The sequence below is a fragment of the Stereum hirsutum genome, assembly GCF_000264905.1.
Source record: "Stereum hirsutum FP-91666 SS1 unplaced genomic scaffold STEHIscaffold_1, whole genome shotgun sequence".
NCBI lineage: Eukaryota > Fungi > Basidiomycota > Agaricomycetes > Russulales > Stereaceae > Stereum > Stereum hirsutum.
In genome coordinates this window covers 3,778,346-3,791,337 of record NW_006763131.1, presented here as the reverse complement: position 1 = coordinate 3,791,337, position 12,992 = coordinate 3,778,346, and the positions used below count along the sequence as shown (strand labels likewise).

The following is a 12,992-nucleotide window of genomic DNA, read 5'->3' as shown; positions in this document are numbered from 1 at the left end:
TGTGGGTTGAGCCGAGGCGTTGAGGACGTGGACGGTGTCGGTGCTTTATATAATGCATGTCATGTCTGTATATTGGGTTTTTTAAAGTCGATGCTGACGGGCGTTGTTTCTCTAGTAGTTTTTCTCTCTCTCTCTTGCCTGTCCTCGTCGTGTACTCTCTTCCCACCCACCCCAGCCACCGATCCATCCACCTACCACCTACCACCTACCCTTTTTCTGGAAACACTTTTTTACTCCCCTCTATGTGTCAGGCTCATGTACTTATTCGGCAATCGAAGTAAACATCAGGATCATCGCTCGCACATTGTTTGCACATGTGCACGGATTATTGGCGCAGGAAGTCGTGCGCTCATTTGTGAACATAAGCACTCACACCACACCCAAACAACATCGGGATTGCAGTAGCTTCCCCGAAACACAATCCACGGCGTTTCTTGAGCATATATATATTTTGACCATGCAACGAAGATTACGACTTGTCTCTTCCCTCTCCATCTCAGCCACTGAATCATCCACCGGCCTCTCCAAATGGCATAGGCAAAAGATGCATAAAGATTGTCACGGTGACTGACTGAGCTGATTGAGCTGGAGGAGGTTATGTTATGTTATGTGGGGTGGTACTATACATGAAAGAGAAAACAAGAAAGTAAAAGTCGACGGCTCATCATCATCAGACGAAAAAAGAAAAGAAGCAGCAAAGAGAAAATGCGAATGATATTGACGGTGACGATGGTAGGTAGGTAGCTAGATCTCGGGCAGTGGGAGATTCTAAGAGGCGGGGATGACAGAGCAAACAACCAATGCCATATGCATGGGATATGGATATGGATATGCTTTGTGGTAAGTAGTCAAGACTATTTGAACCTGAACCGTCTAATTAGGGTGGTCTGTCCGTAGGAAGCGGAGACTGATGAGCTGCTGAGCTCAAGCAGAGCCTCTTTATGAGAGAATTTTGGTCACGATACCGGTACCGACTACATTATCGAGTGAACGGTCAGTTGTGCGTGCGGTGAAAGGAGGATAGGGTGGAAGGGTGACGTACTGGTCTTGCCGCCTTCACGGAGAGTGAAGCGGGATCCGACCTCAGCGGCGACTTCGTGCACGAGACTGCAGACCATCTCGACGTTATCACCGGGCATGACCTGTATCGAACGCAGAATGAGCCACCAAGAACGAGAACGCGAATATGGAACTATCGTCGTCGAGGACGTACCATCTTCTCGTCAGCATCGGCGGTCTCCTCTGGCCATGTGAGACCGACGGTGACATCGGCGGTACGGAGGAAGAGCTGGGGACGGTAGTTCTGGACGAAAGGAGTATAACGTCCACCTTCATCCTTGGTGAGGACCTGTATGTATATAAACGATGTTCAGTATGTGACGCTGTGAAGCAGAGGGACCGTACTCACGTAGATCTGAGCCTGGAATTTGGTGACGGGCTTCATGGAGCCAGGAGCGATGATGACCATTCCACGGTGGATCTGCTCACGCTTGACACCACGGAGGAGAGCACCCATGTTGTCGCCAGCTTGACCCTGCACAAATGTCAGCCATCATATCGGCACGATTGACTCGTAAAAAATCAGCTCACCCTGTCCAACTCCTTGTGGAACATCTCTGAAAGCGCTATCAGTGGCTGAAGAGGGGCTTAATCAAGACTAATGATACTCACCGATACCGGTAAGAGTCGTCTTGAACTGAGCACCGAGACCGACGATCTCGACTTCAGCACCCTTGGTGGCGACACCACGCTCGACACGGCCAGTCGCGACGGTACCACGTCCGGAGATAGAGAAAACGTCTGTTCACTGTATTTGAAACCGGTTCCCTTCAGCAAAAGTTATGAAGCAACATACCTTCAACGGGCATGAGGAAGGGCTTCTCAAGGTCACCTGGGAGAAGGAAACACTCGCTTAAGCGCTGTCCGGCAAACACGGTACGGTACGGAGGGGAACATACGAGGGGGGAGCTCAAGCCATTCATCACAAGCCTTGACCAACTCCAAGATCTTCTTCTCGCCAATTTCGGGGTCGCGTCCGTCGAGGGCAGCGAGCGCAGAGCCCATGACGATCGGCGTGCCTTCTCCGTCGAAGTTGTACGTCCCGAGCAAGTCGCGCATCTCCATATCGACGAGCTCGAGCATTTCCGGGTCTGAGATCTGGTCGACCTTGTTGATGAAGACGACGAGCTTCTTGATGCCGACCTGACGGGCGAGGAGGAGATGTTCACGAGTTTGCGGCATTTGACCGTCCGTGGCGGAGACGACGATGATGGCACCGTCCATTTGAGCCGCACCAGTGATCATGTTCTTGATATCTGTGTGGGTAAATCCCGTGTCAGTGAGTGTGACGCAATCGGGGGGAGAGGGGGGGGGGGGTGCAAAGGAGTAAAGCAAAGGTGAAAGCTGGTGCTCACAATCAGCGTGACCGGGACAGTCGATGTGTCCATAGTGCCGCGAGTCCGTTTCGTATTCTACGTGCGCAGAGTTGATGGTGATACCACGAGCCTTTTCTTCCGGGGCTCTGTCGATTTGGGAGTAGTCCGTGAACTTCGCACCTCCAGTCAGGGAGAGTACTTTGGTGATGGCGGCGGTCAGGGTCGTCTTGCCGTGGTCGACGTGGCCTGTTCGCCGAAGGAAGATAGTATGAATAAGTTGTAAATTGTGAGGGTTGAGAAGGTACATACCGATGGTACCGATGTTCATGTGCGGCTTGGCGCGGGAGAACAGCTCGGCGTAGCCTCGAACAGGCGCTACATAATACGTCTCTATTCAACTACATAGCTCAGCACGAAATGCGAAAGTTACGCACCCCAGCGAAGGGCGTGTTTCGAGGACGATGCAGCCTGAAGCAACGAAGTGTTTCGGGAAGCGACGCGGGCGCACGGGCTGGCAAGCGCTTTCGAGACGGCTACATCGAATGCAAACGACAAACAAAAACGCGTCAGTCGCGTCGAAGGTTGATATGAACGTATGAAGACGGACCTGATGAGGAATACAGCCTGCGGGCGACAGCCCCAGGCTGCACGAGGTGTGACCGGAACATGGTGGATGGAGGCAAGGAGGAAAGCAAACTGGCTGGCCAGCGAATGCGAAACGGAAAATCTCGAGGGCCGTCCCGGGCTTAGACCCGCCTCGGGTTAGGGTCAACACTCTCATGCAGTCCACTACCCCACACTCAAGGCTCGAGCTCATCCAGAATGCCGTCGCCTTTCTCGCCGACCCAAAGGTTCGTGTTCTCTCGCTGTTTATCGCATCAAAGGATGTTGAACCGTATTTTGGTTGCGACCGTAGACCCAAGGGTCACCCCTCGCTCAGAAAGTGCAGTTCCTCGAAGCAAAGGGGCTGAACAGCGCAGAAATCGAGGATGCTCTGAGGCAGGCTGCTGCTACCACACAGAATGGTTCAGCACCAGCAGGCCCTTCGTATCAGCAGCCGTTCAATTCTTACTATGGTCCCTCGCCGTACGCGTCTGCTGTGGCCCCGATCGCGCAACAGTGGGACTGGCGGGACTACTTCGTCCGTCCTTCTTCCTCCCTCTAATGCTCACACATTCCTCTTACTTCGTAAACCGTTAAGATTACAGCCGTAATCTCTGGCTCTGTTGCATATGGTGCTATTGCTCTCGCCAGGGTGTGTTTCTTTGACTATTTCCTGTGGCCCCAGCCCCTCTTACCGTTTTCACGTGAAAGAAATATCTCCTGCCGCACCTCCGGCCACCGACCTCTACCGCATATGAAGAAGACCGGGACGCGCTCACTGCCCAATTCGATGCCGCCGAAGCCCTGCTGAAAGAAATACAGGCGGACACCGCCGCGGTCAAGGTGGCGGTCGAGGAACAGGGCGCGAAGGTGGACAGGACTGTGGCTGATGTCGAGGACGCGGTGAAGGAGATGCGTGAGGGCGAAGTGAAGACGAGGGACGAAATGCGCGAGATCAGAGAAGAGGTGAACAATATTCGGGATATGCTCCCCAAGGTATGTCGCACCCTCACAAACATCGACGTTTTTGCCCTGTATTAATATACACGGTGTCTTCCAGATGATCGAGAAAAACAAGGAGAGCCAGAACCAGTCATTAGCGGAACTCCAACAAGAGCTCAAGTCGCTGAAAGCGCTTCTGCTCAGTCGTGGTCCTTCTGTCGGTGGCGCACCCGCCTCTCCGTTGCCCAAGATCCCTGCACGACCTTCGATACCCGCATGGCAGCTGGGTCCTTCTTCTTCTGGCCTTACACCACCACCGTCTTCTAGCTCTGCCCCCCTGTTCTCATTACCGCCTTCATCCTCCTCACCGTTGCCTAACGGAAAGGGCAAGGAGGTCGATGTGGCCCCGGATGCTGAGGGGAGTTCGTAGTTGACAGTCGCTGTAACACTAATTACTCATCTCTCTGGCTATATTATACCACCCCTGTCTCACCGTTTGAAATACTATTTGTTCATCCATCCAAAGTTGTTCGCTGTTCAGTGAATTCAGAATGCCCAAGAACCGAATGCGTCACGTGAACGTGGCCAAGCTGCGGCGTTTACCAGCGTTTACCTCGAAACTGGGGGAGCGCTACCTTCGGCAGCAGCCACCTTGCTTGGTAAATACATTGTACTCGCGCAGCCGTCACATACCCTGCTATAGAGAGTGGTTACCAGTCTGTGGTAAATCACTTGCACAAGCACTTCTGGTCTGCTCTATACCACATGTTTTTGAACGGGATTGGGAGTGCTTACGCCGTGCCCGGCGGCCCCAGTCATTGTCAACATTCTGCGATCCAGTCAAGTTGACTCGAGATTCTTCCAAGGCAAAGCAGAGGCCGATGAACCCAAATGTCAAGGCAGCGAACGGTATGGGCCCTCATTGCATCCGACGGCAAGTTATCCGTCTAGCGCGAGACTGATTCGTGATTACGGTCAATGTTATTTGAACACGATGCTCACAGCACATAGAAAGGTTCCCTGCTATATGATAGAGCAAGTATAGCACTTTTATGTGGAGGCCCCGTCATTTTGTGCTGGCACCGCGAGTCGCAAAGCCCTATATTTAAACTGCTGCCGTTAATTATCGACAACCCAGTTCAGAACATCAACGTCTGCATTTGAATCGCTGCAGTCACGTCTGGCCGCAGTGAAGGTAGCGGTCAGACCCTCTGCGACGCCACACACTGGTGCCACATAATAAGTCCGCTGTTTGTCCTTGTTTATTTCCGGGACGATTCTGAGGAATTACGGGGGTAGGAAGGACCTTCAAGCAAGGTAACAAGTCCTTAACTTCACCCAAACCCTGCCTTCGCTTCTCCCAACCGTCGCAAGGCGCCCCGCCAGCGCACTCTCCGCCCAACCCCACACGGGCGAGACAATCCGTGATGTTCTCCCAATTCCGCAACGTAGTCGAAGGCCTCGCACAGCCCGTCCACCGCCCCTCCGCCTCCCAAGAAACTAACACTATACCCCGAACCTCTTCCCCCGCTCCCTCCGTCGATGGAACAGGAAATGGAACCGCGCGCTCGGGGAGCCCTGCGCCTGGACATGGACATGCGTCGTCTGCGTCTGTGGATAGACCGAAGGGGAGATTGGAGGATCGGTTGAGGGCTGCGGCTGCTGCGAGGGCTGGCCACTCTTCGTCTTCGTCTGCTGCTGCTGTTACTGCTGTTACTGCGAATCATGGCCCTGTTAGCTCTAGTGGTTCTGGAGATTCTGTTGTGAGCGCAACCACAAACACAAACGCGAGCCCATCCACGACCACGAGCATGGCCGCGAACCCGACCACGAACGCCATCGCACACCCGAGTCCACGTACACCCTCGATGAGCCATACCCCCCGCGTATCCACCACCAACACCACCACCACCGCAGTCCCAGTCCCAGTCATCGACCATCCACTCTCACCCACCGTCCCCGCTTTCGCTTCATCCATCCCATTACCGATGTCGCCACCTCTACCTCTACCTCAGCCCGAACAGCAACAGCAACCACAACCGCCACAGCCACAGCCACCACAAGAACAGGAACAACTCTCTATTCACGCTTTGAACACGGATGGAGTCTCGTCGGTTGTGACTTCGCAGCCGCCGAGCGCTATTGAGATACCGATACCGGTACCTGTGGTGGAGGATAAACATCTTGGAGTCGATGTTGAGTTGCCAAGTTCGCCGGATGGGGCTGTCGGAGACGAGGGTAAAGAGTTGGGAGCGTCTGCGCCGCCTTCCGAGGAGCAGGTTTCGTCCCCTGGAGATGGCGCAGAAACTAGTGTCGAGGAGGGGAAGAAACTGGAGGAAGAGGTAGAGGTTCCGGCTCAGACGGAAGAGGTAGAGGTTCCGGCTCAGACGGAAGAGGTCACCACGACGGGTGAAGCTTTGTCGGCTGTCGAGCCTACTTCACAGGACGAACCGAAGGAAGAGGAGAAAGCAGAAGAGACGAACGAGGCTCTCAACACTGAGCAACAAGAAGTACCTATCGCCAATTCCTCAAGTCCCAGCGAATCCGACGTCGAAACCTTACGCGAACGGCTCAAGCTCGTCGAACAACGGTTCTCCGGTACGTTTTTTGCCCTCCTATCCCAGTTTAACGCTTTCTCAAGGCTTGGTTCTAGATGTGTCCACGTCTTTCAAGAGGCTTCAGTCTGAAAAATTGGCGGCGGATAAGGTCGTGCAGGAGCTTACGCCTGTGCAGAGCGTTCAGGATGCGGAAGGCCTCCGCGAGTTTTTAACCAATTTCACGCTGAAAGTCGAAGTCAGTTCTGCGCACATTCCATTCCGTTCTTCTGCTCAGCCGCTCAGCCTCGCATCGTCATTCCGCTGACTTAAACTCCATTTTAGATGTCCCAGGACGAAATCAAACGTCTGAATGGCAAACTCATCCGTACGTCAACACCGCAGTAAGTATCACGAACGACAAAAAACTCACAAACCCCCCATTTTCTGCACACACATACACGTACACACAGGCCAAGAAGAACGCATCGACGAACTCCGCGAAACCCACCGCCTCGAATCGCACTCCCAATCCGCCCAAATCGACCTCCTCCGCAAACAGCTCTCCGAAGCCGAAGCGCTCCTCGCCGCCTCCACCTCCTCCTCCACCTCGCTCGAATCCGCATCGCTCGCACAAAAATCCGAGATTAGCACCCTGCAGGCGGAGCTCGAGAAGACGAAGGCGGCGCTGAAGGATGAGGAGGAGAAGAGGACGAAGGCGATGAGTTTGTTGAAGACTGTGAGGCAGAAGTCCTTGAAGACGGAGAAGGAGCGGGACGAGGCGGTTAGAGAGTCGAGGGAGCTAAGGGAGAGGGAGAAGGTGGAGAGGGAGAGGGAGGGGGCGGAGAGGGCGAGGTTGGGGGCGGAGGTGGAGAGGGCGAGAGGGGAGAAGGAGAGTGCGGTGGCGCAGGTGAGGAGGGAGGCGGAGAGGGAGATGATGGGCGTGAAAGAGAAGGCGGAGAGGGATATGGCGGCGCTGAGGTCGCATTTTGAGCTAGAGGCCATCACTTCCAAGGTCTGTCTTTCGTTTCTTTCGAAGACGTGATAACCGTCCATATATATATGTATGTATCAACTGACCTGAGCCATCCGTAACAGTCGTCGTACGAACAAACTCTGTCAACCAAGATCGCGCAAATCTCGACCCTCGAATCATCCGTCCAAGTCCTCTCAGCCGAAAAAGACAGCATCTTCGACCAACTCCAACTCCGCCAAGCCGAACTCGAATCCTCACAATCCCACCTCGAAGTCCTCCAATCCCAAGCCACCGAACTGCAATACCAGCTGCGCGAGACGAATGACCGTCTCTCACTCGCAAGTGAAGAACTGTCCGAGTTCCGTCGGGACCAGGAGTCGAAGGAAGTTGCGCGTGGGTCATCGTTGGCGTCGAGCTCGGCGGAAGATGTCGCGCGCCTGCTGTCGTCTGCAGAGGCGAAGTACGAGGCGAAGATTGCGGAGCTGAGGAGGCAGTTGGCGGGCGTGGAGGCGGAGAGGGACGAGGTGGAGGTGGAGTGGAGTCGGAAGCTGGACGCAAGGGCGAGGGAGGTGGAGAGGTTGAGGGCGGCGGTCGATTCGTCGGCGAGGACGAGGCAGAGCGAGGAGGATGTAGTGGAGGGGTTGAGGGCGGAGATTGAAAAGTTGAGGGAGGAGGTGAAGGGGCAGAGGGGGCTGGTGGAGCAGTGGCAGGCGAAGGCGGAGCAGTTGGTTGATGTTGAGGTGGGTGTTTTTATTTTGCGTTTGGAAGAGTTGAAGAGGTGGTGGAGCAAGTGCTGATGCGTCGGTTGTAGAATTCTGCGAAGCAGATACAGGCGGAGCTCAATGCGAAAATCAAGGTGCTTGAGCAACACCTGGAGGAAGTCAAAGTCCGTGAATCTCAAGCGCGGGCGCACAACAAAGTACGCCACATCTTCTCCTCTATCCTTCCTTTCCTCCTCATCAAAACTAACCGTTCTCCCCAGACATTGCGAGACGAGTTACGCAAAGTCCAATCTTCCGCCGCACTCCTAGAGCGCCAGCGAAACCCGGGTGTAGGCTACTGGAGCTCCCCGCGAGCAGAGCCCCCAGTGGAGAGTCCTCGACCAGCTTCGCCTGTATCTTCGTCTGTGCCATCACGGAATGGGTCGCCGAGGGTCGGATCGCCGTCGCCATCGACTGCGAACGAGGAAGAGGTCAATCTTGAGTATTTGAGGAACGTGATCTTGCAGTTCCTGGAGCACAAGGAAATGAGGGTGAGCGGCTTATTCTCCCAGAGCCTGAGCATGAACCCGTACTGACTGACCTTTTGGATCATAGCCAAATCTGGTCCGGGTGCTTTCTATCATCTTGCATTTCACGCCCCAGGAGACTCGTCGGCTGATAGCCAAAGTCTGATGGTACATTTCCCTATTCATCTATCTTATTCTTTGTTTCTGTCGTCTTTCGCACATCATATCATATCGTATCCGCGTTCATCTGCATGCTATGGACAATATTCTATTTTGTTGGATCATATACCACCACAATCTGATTCATTTGCTTGATAACTTACCTGGCTGGATGAGTCGGAGCCACGCTCCTGGTCCAGAGCAAAGGGAGACAAAGACCAAGTTTGGTATATGTCCTTTGTTCGACTTCTGGGTCTTAAACAAAGGGGCAATAACGACGGTGGCGCGCATATATAAAGCTCCTCTGCCGCTAACCTTTCTGACCACCTCTTCCTCGTATTTCTCCCACTCGCCTCAACTATCACTGTCGGCCACAACAACCATGGCCAAGTCCAAGAAACAGCAAAGGAAACCCCGGCGTCAGGGTCAAAATCGACGCTCTACACCGAAGAAATCACTTTGCGACATGCCCCCCGAACTCCAACTCCATATCTCGAGCTTCCTGCCCCTCTCCGACCGGAAGAACCTGGCTCTCGTCTGCCGACACTTCAACGATCTCCTCCGTCGTGAGCTCTTTCTTGACATCCTCCGCGACTGCCGGGACAAAGAAGTCGTTCTCTGCTTGAAGGACGAAGAGGAGTTCGAGTCGAGTGGCGCCAACTTGAAAGTGCCATGGATACGCAGAGACCTTGGCCCGTTCGTCATCCGTGAGCTCGAGCTCGGCCCCCACGAAGAAGAAGGTGAATGCTTCAACATGCTCGTCTACAGTCCCGTCATTCTGCGACCGGACGAATCGTATGAAGCCCTTGATATGGAAGTATCGTGTGTCGAGGTGGAGATCGTCCACGACGACGACGACTGGGAAGACGAGTGGGCCAACCGGGACAAGAGTCGGGATACTATTATTACCTGGGTTTCTGTCGAGAAATGCAGGCAGACGATCGTCCCGTGTACGGGCGGCATCGTTAGGAAGAATTACGAGTGTCCTGAGTGTCGCGGTAATCGGTTTATTTGTCCGGGTTGTGGTGGCGTTAGTCGACGGTAAGTTATCCCGACCTTCCAGACTTCAGGCCTTGTGCTGAATATCTGTGTTTCGGACGTGCAGGTGGAGCAGTTTGTTTGGCAGCTGTTTGGGGGATATACCATGTCCGGTCTGCGTGGGGTACAAATATGCGGTCAAGGGCAAGGAGTTGCTTCGTGGGGGTCCTTCGTCGGTGAAGGAACTGAAAAGTTTCTATGGTGCGATCAAGGCTGTGTTGTAGAGTGGGGCCTCGTATCACGTTCGCTTGAAGGTCTCGAAGGAAAAATGAAGGGTTTCTTTTTCGTACTGTTATTCACTACCACAAGAAAGACTTCGACGTAGACAGTTATGTTGGCAAACGAATGCACTCGCACCACCATACTTCCATGCACAACACAGCGTGCTATATCCCATAAAATATTCTCTGCTTATCATCCCCTAGGTTGCTGCCAAAAACAGGACCAGTTGGATGGACCGGTGACCCGCCACATCTGGGCCACATACGATGCACGAAGACGTTCAGTTGGATGAACAGGCTTGCATTGTCCCAGTTGGATGGGTAATGCGTCCCCTCTGGTGATGGGAGGGTCAGCCAAACCGTGTTCAGTTGGATGAACAGCAATGTCATGATCCGGTTGGATGGACAATGGTGTTCAGTTGGATGAACGTTTCTTGCTCAAAGCTCTGCACCAGTTGGATGGTCAGGCTGTCGTATTCACTGGCTGTATTGATCATTAGCACTAATCAGCAATACCACGAACTAGACCATCCTCACCTCACGTTGCCACGTTTAAGTGGCGGTGGCGGACAAAAGCAGATGTTCGCGTTGGGCCTGCTCTGCAGCCTCCAGAGCGTCGCGGAAGATCTGCATCAGGTGGTCCCTATCTTCCAGTCCTACACTGACCCTCACCAGACCCTCTGGAACACCCCAAGAGGCAGCCCAGTCCAATTCAGCGTAGTGGACGAGGATAGTGAACGGACCTAAACACAATTCCTATTTGTCAGCGACGTGAACGACGACAAGGTAAAATAAGGCTCACAGGCAAGAGTGAAGTTGGTCCCTAACGATGGACCTTTGTAACATTGGAGATTGTCGAAGAAGGCCCGAGACGCATGCAAAGAAGCGAAGGCCACGGAGAATAATCCACCGTACCCGGCTGACGGTCTGACGCGACAGGCATCGTAGTTGGACGGTGTCATGTACTTCGGATAGTACACTTCGGTGATTACAGAAGTGCTGGAGACCGTAGAATGGAGGTACTCGCAGACGGCAGCAGCATTATCATCAACGAGCGGGACTCTTTTAGCGAAGTTCCTCGAGTTTCGCTCCATGAATATGGCGTCTTCGTCAAAGTAGGTGTCTTCATAGGAGCTTTTCAGCTGCGCTTTCAATGCGATGTAATGCCTTCTCGAGGGGTTCAAGACCAAGCTAAACAATAAAATGTGTCGTTGAGTCTGACAGGCGAAGACTGTAACGAGAAGTTGCGGGAGCCCACCTTCCTCCCATAACATTCGCGTCGCCGCTAAAAAGCTTTGCGAGACTGGTCACGACAATGTCGGCGAAAGGTAGAACTTTCACGTTCATGAAGTTCCCCAGTGTGTCGTCAATGACAAGCAGAAAGTCGTACTTGTCGGCGAGCTTGCGGAGCCTCGGCAGGTTTGCCGACCGTAATAGAGGGTTTGAGGGGAATTCGGTAAAGAGTGCGAGGACCGGAGGCTTCGATGGATCAAGAGAGAATTGCCTGGATAGAATCGTTTCGAGCTCATCGATAGAGGCGTCGGTGCCATGGCCCAAGTGGTAGACGCCTGGCCCCCATTTCTCCAAAACTTTCAATGTATCGCCGTAAGGAAATCTTGAGACTTGGTCAATACCAGAACATCATGCAGAAAGCCCAAAGTTGACTAACCCAAAGCAAACGCTTTTCCTCTCGCCGAGAGTCTGCAAGGCAAGTTGATGCGAGGACCATATTGCCGACATGCCCGTAGGGTACAGATACACATCGTCATCCGTAACAGGAGCTCCCCGCATGTCTTGTCCATTGGCGATCTCTACTTCATCGTCTTCACCAGACTCCTCGCCAGCTACGAGCATTCCAGCGATGCGCCGGCGTAGGGCAATTTTCGCATGAGCTGCAGAGGAGAGATCTAAGTTGCGCCCGTAACGTTCTTCGAAAAACACTGCCTGATCTCTGCCAAAGTCCTCTTCGTAGGCCGACTGCGTAGGGGGTTCGTGTGCATTTGTTAGCGACGGGGAAGCAATTGACAGTGCCACATGAGACCGTGTCGGTTTCGAGCCATAGTGCTTGTTCCCTGTCACCGCTTTGAGCCCGCGCGATTGGAGTGATTTGCTCGATACCGGAGAGGACGGCAGGATACGAAGATAATGTTCTGCAAAACGGCTGGAGATACCTAGCCCTGTATGCTGCCAAAACAGTTTCGCTACAGGAAAGGAGTCCCGAGGAAATAATACGGTGAAAACGTGCGTGGTCATGGAAGTAGGCGAAGGGAGCGGTGTTTGGGGAACGATGTGAGCGGAAACAGAGCGTATTGCGAGATAGGCCCGACATGCTTCGGCCACTGCGAAAGAAGGAAACAGCATAGCGCGTTCCGTAGTGGCGCCAGATTTATGCTCAATGATAGCGGCGAGCTACATAGTGCGCAAGTTCGGTCCATTGTCAGCTTTCAAGTTTGCAGATATGGGATATGTTAAAATTGGGCCCGAACTGACCTTCTCGATACTCTTATGAATGAAGAAGCGAGGATACCCAGTCTGCATCTTGTCAACGACCTCTGAAGAGTTTTCTTCGTACCCCACAACATCCTGCCATCTTGGCAGAGAAACTGAGATAGCATGTTCGATAAACGGAACCGGATTACCAAGAGGATAGTTCGCAGCGTTCATCCCTAGTCAGTGCAAAACCTGAGGTCGCTACTGGACAAGACAGTGATAGTAAGAGAGATGGGGAGAACAAGATTGTCAGCAATGCGTGCCTTAGCGAAGGCAGATATATAGGTATCTTCCTCAGTCGAGTCATCCATTTTTCAAGGCTACCGTCAACGATTGGTTGAATGTGGGACGAGATTCCTGTGATTCGCCCATCGCAACCGTGGGAACTGTAAGTACTCGCCAAGCTGCTGTTCCCCGCTTATTCCC

At 53.4% G+C, this 12,992-nt stretch overlaps 4 protein-coding genes across 4 annotated transcripts; 2 read left to right on the top strand and 2 right to left on the bottom strand.

Annotated features, from left to right (window-relative positions):
- Positions 1-575: 575 nt before the first annotated feature.
- STEHIDRAFT_90366 (translation elongation factor Tu) lies at positions 576-3,060 on the bottom strand. The gene is made up of 12 exons (XM_007298311.1): positions 2,983-3,060; positions 2,810-2,908; positions 2,685-2,750; positions 2,415-2,621; positions 1,959-2,315; positions 1,856-1,891; positions 1,672-1,800; positions 1,591-1,616; positions 1,409-1,534; positions 1,214-1,348; positions 1,043-1,142; positions 576-974 (listed from the first exon to the last, which is right to left on the bottom strand). Exons 1-12 carry the CDS (start codon positions 3,041-3,043, stop codon positions 940-942), a joined length of 1,377 nt encoding a protein of 458 aa, XP_007298373.1. The 5' UTR covers positions 3,044-3,060; the 3' UTR covers positions 576-939.
- A 94-nt stretch (positions 3,061-3,154) lies between these two features.
- On the top strand, positions 3,155-8,949 carry STEHIDRAFT_136643 (uncharacterized protein; the record flags this gene model as incomplete). Its single annotated transcript, XM_007299134.1, has 13 exons — positions 3,155-3,226; positions 3,292-3,516; positions 3,577-3,630; positions 3,690-3,974; positions 4,039-4,342; positions 5,295-6,518; positions 6,574-6,713; positions 6,800-6,842; positions 6,928-7,469; positions 7,553-8,170; positions 8,242-8,349; positions 8,413-8,682; positions 8,747-8,949. 13 exons carry the CDS (start codon positions 3,155-3,157, stop codon positions 8,822-8,824), a joined length of 3,963 nt encoding a protein of 1,320 aa, XP_007299196.1. The 3' UTR covers positions 8,825-8,949.
- Positions 8,950-9,199: 250 nt separating this feature from the next.
- STEHIDRAFT_107325 (uncharacterized protein) lies at positions 9,200-10,079 on the top strand (the record flags this gene model as incomplete). The annotated part of the gene is made up of 2 exons (XM_007299133.1): positions 9,200-9,858; positions 9,923-10,079. The coding sequence occupies 2 exons, from the start codon at positions 9,200-9,202 to the stop codon at positions 10,077-10,079; spliced, it is 816 nt and encodes a 271-aa protein (XP_007299195.1).
- A 549-nt stretch (positions 10,080-10,628) lies between these two features.
- On the bottom strand, positions 10,629-12,740 carry STEHIDRAFT_47912 (PLP-dependent transferase; the record flags this gene model as incomplete). The annotated part of the gene is made up of 5 exons (XM_007298019.1): positions 10,629-10,819; positions 10,879-11,267; positions 11,335-11,691; positions 11,746-12,485; positions 12,567-12,740. 5 exons carry the CDS (start codon positions 12,738-12,740, stop codon positions 10,629-10,631), a joined length of 1,851 nt encoding a protein of 616 aa, XP_007298081.1.
- Between the last annotated feature and the right edge of the window lie 252 nt (positions 12,741-12,992).

Excerpts from the sequence above, each read along its gene's own strand:
- STEHIDRAFT_90366 (XM_007298311.1), bottom strand. The coding sequence starts at position 3,043 with ATGTTCCGGTCACACCTCGTGCAGCCTGGGGCTGTCGCCCGCAGGCTG. Across the intron at positions 1,892-1,958 it reads ATGGCTTGAGCTCCCCCCTC|GTGACCTTGAGAAGCCCTTC; the intron begins GTATGTTCCCCT and ends TCCTTCTCCCAG. Across the intron at positions 1,349-1,408 it reads AATTCCAGGCTCAGATCTAC|GTCCTCACCAAGGATGAAGG; the intron begins GTGAGTACGGTC and ends ATATACATACAG.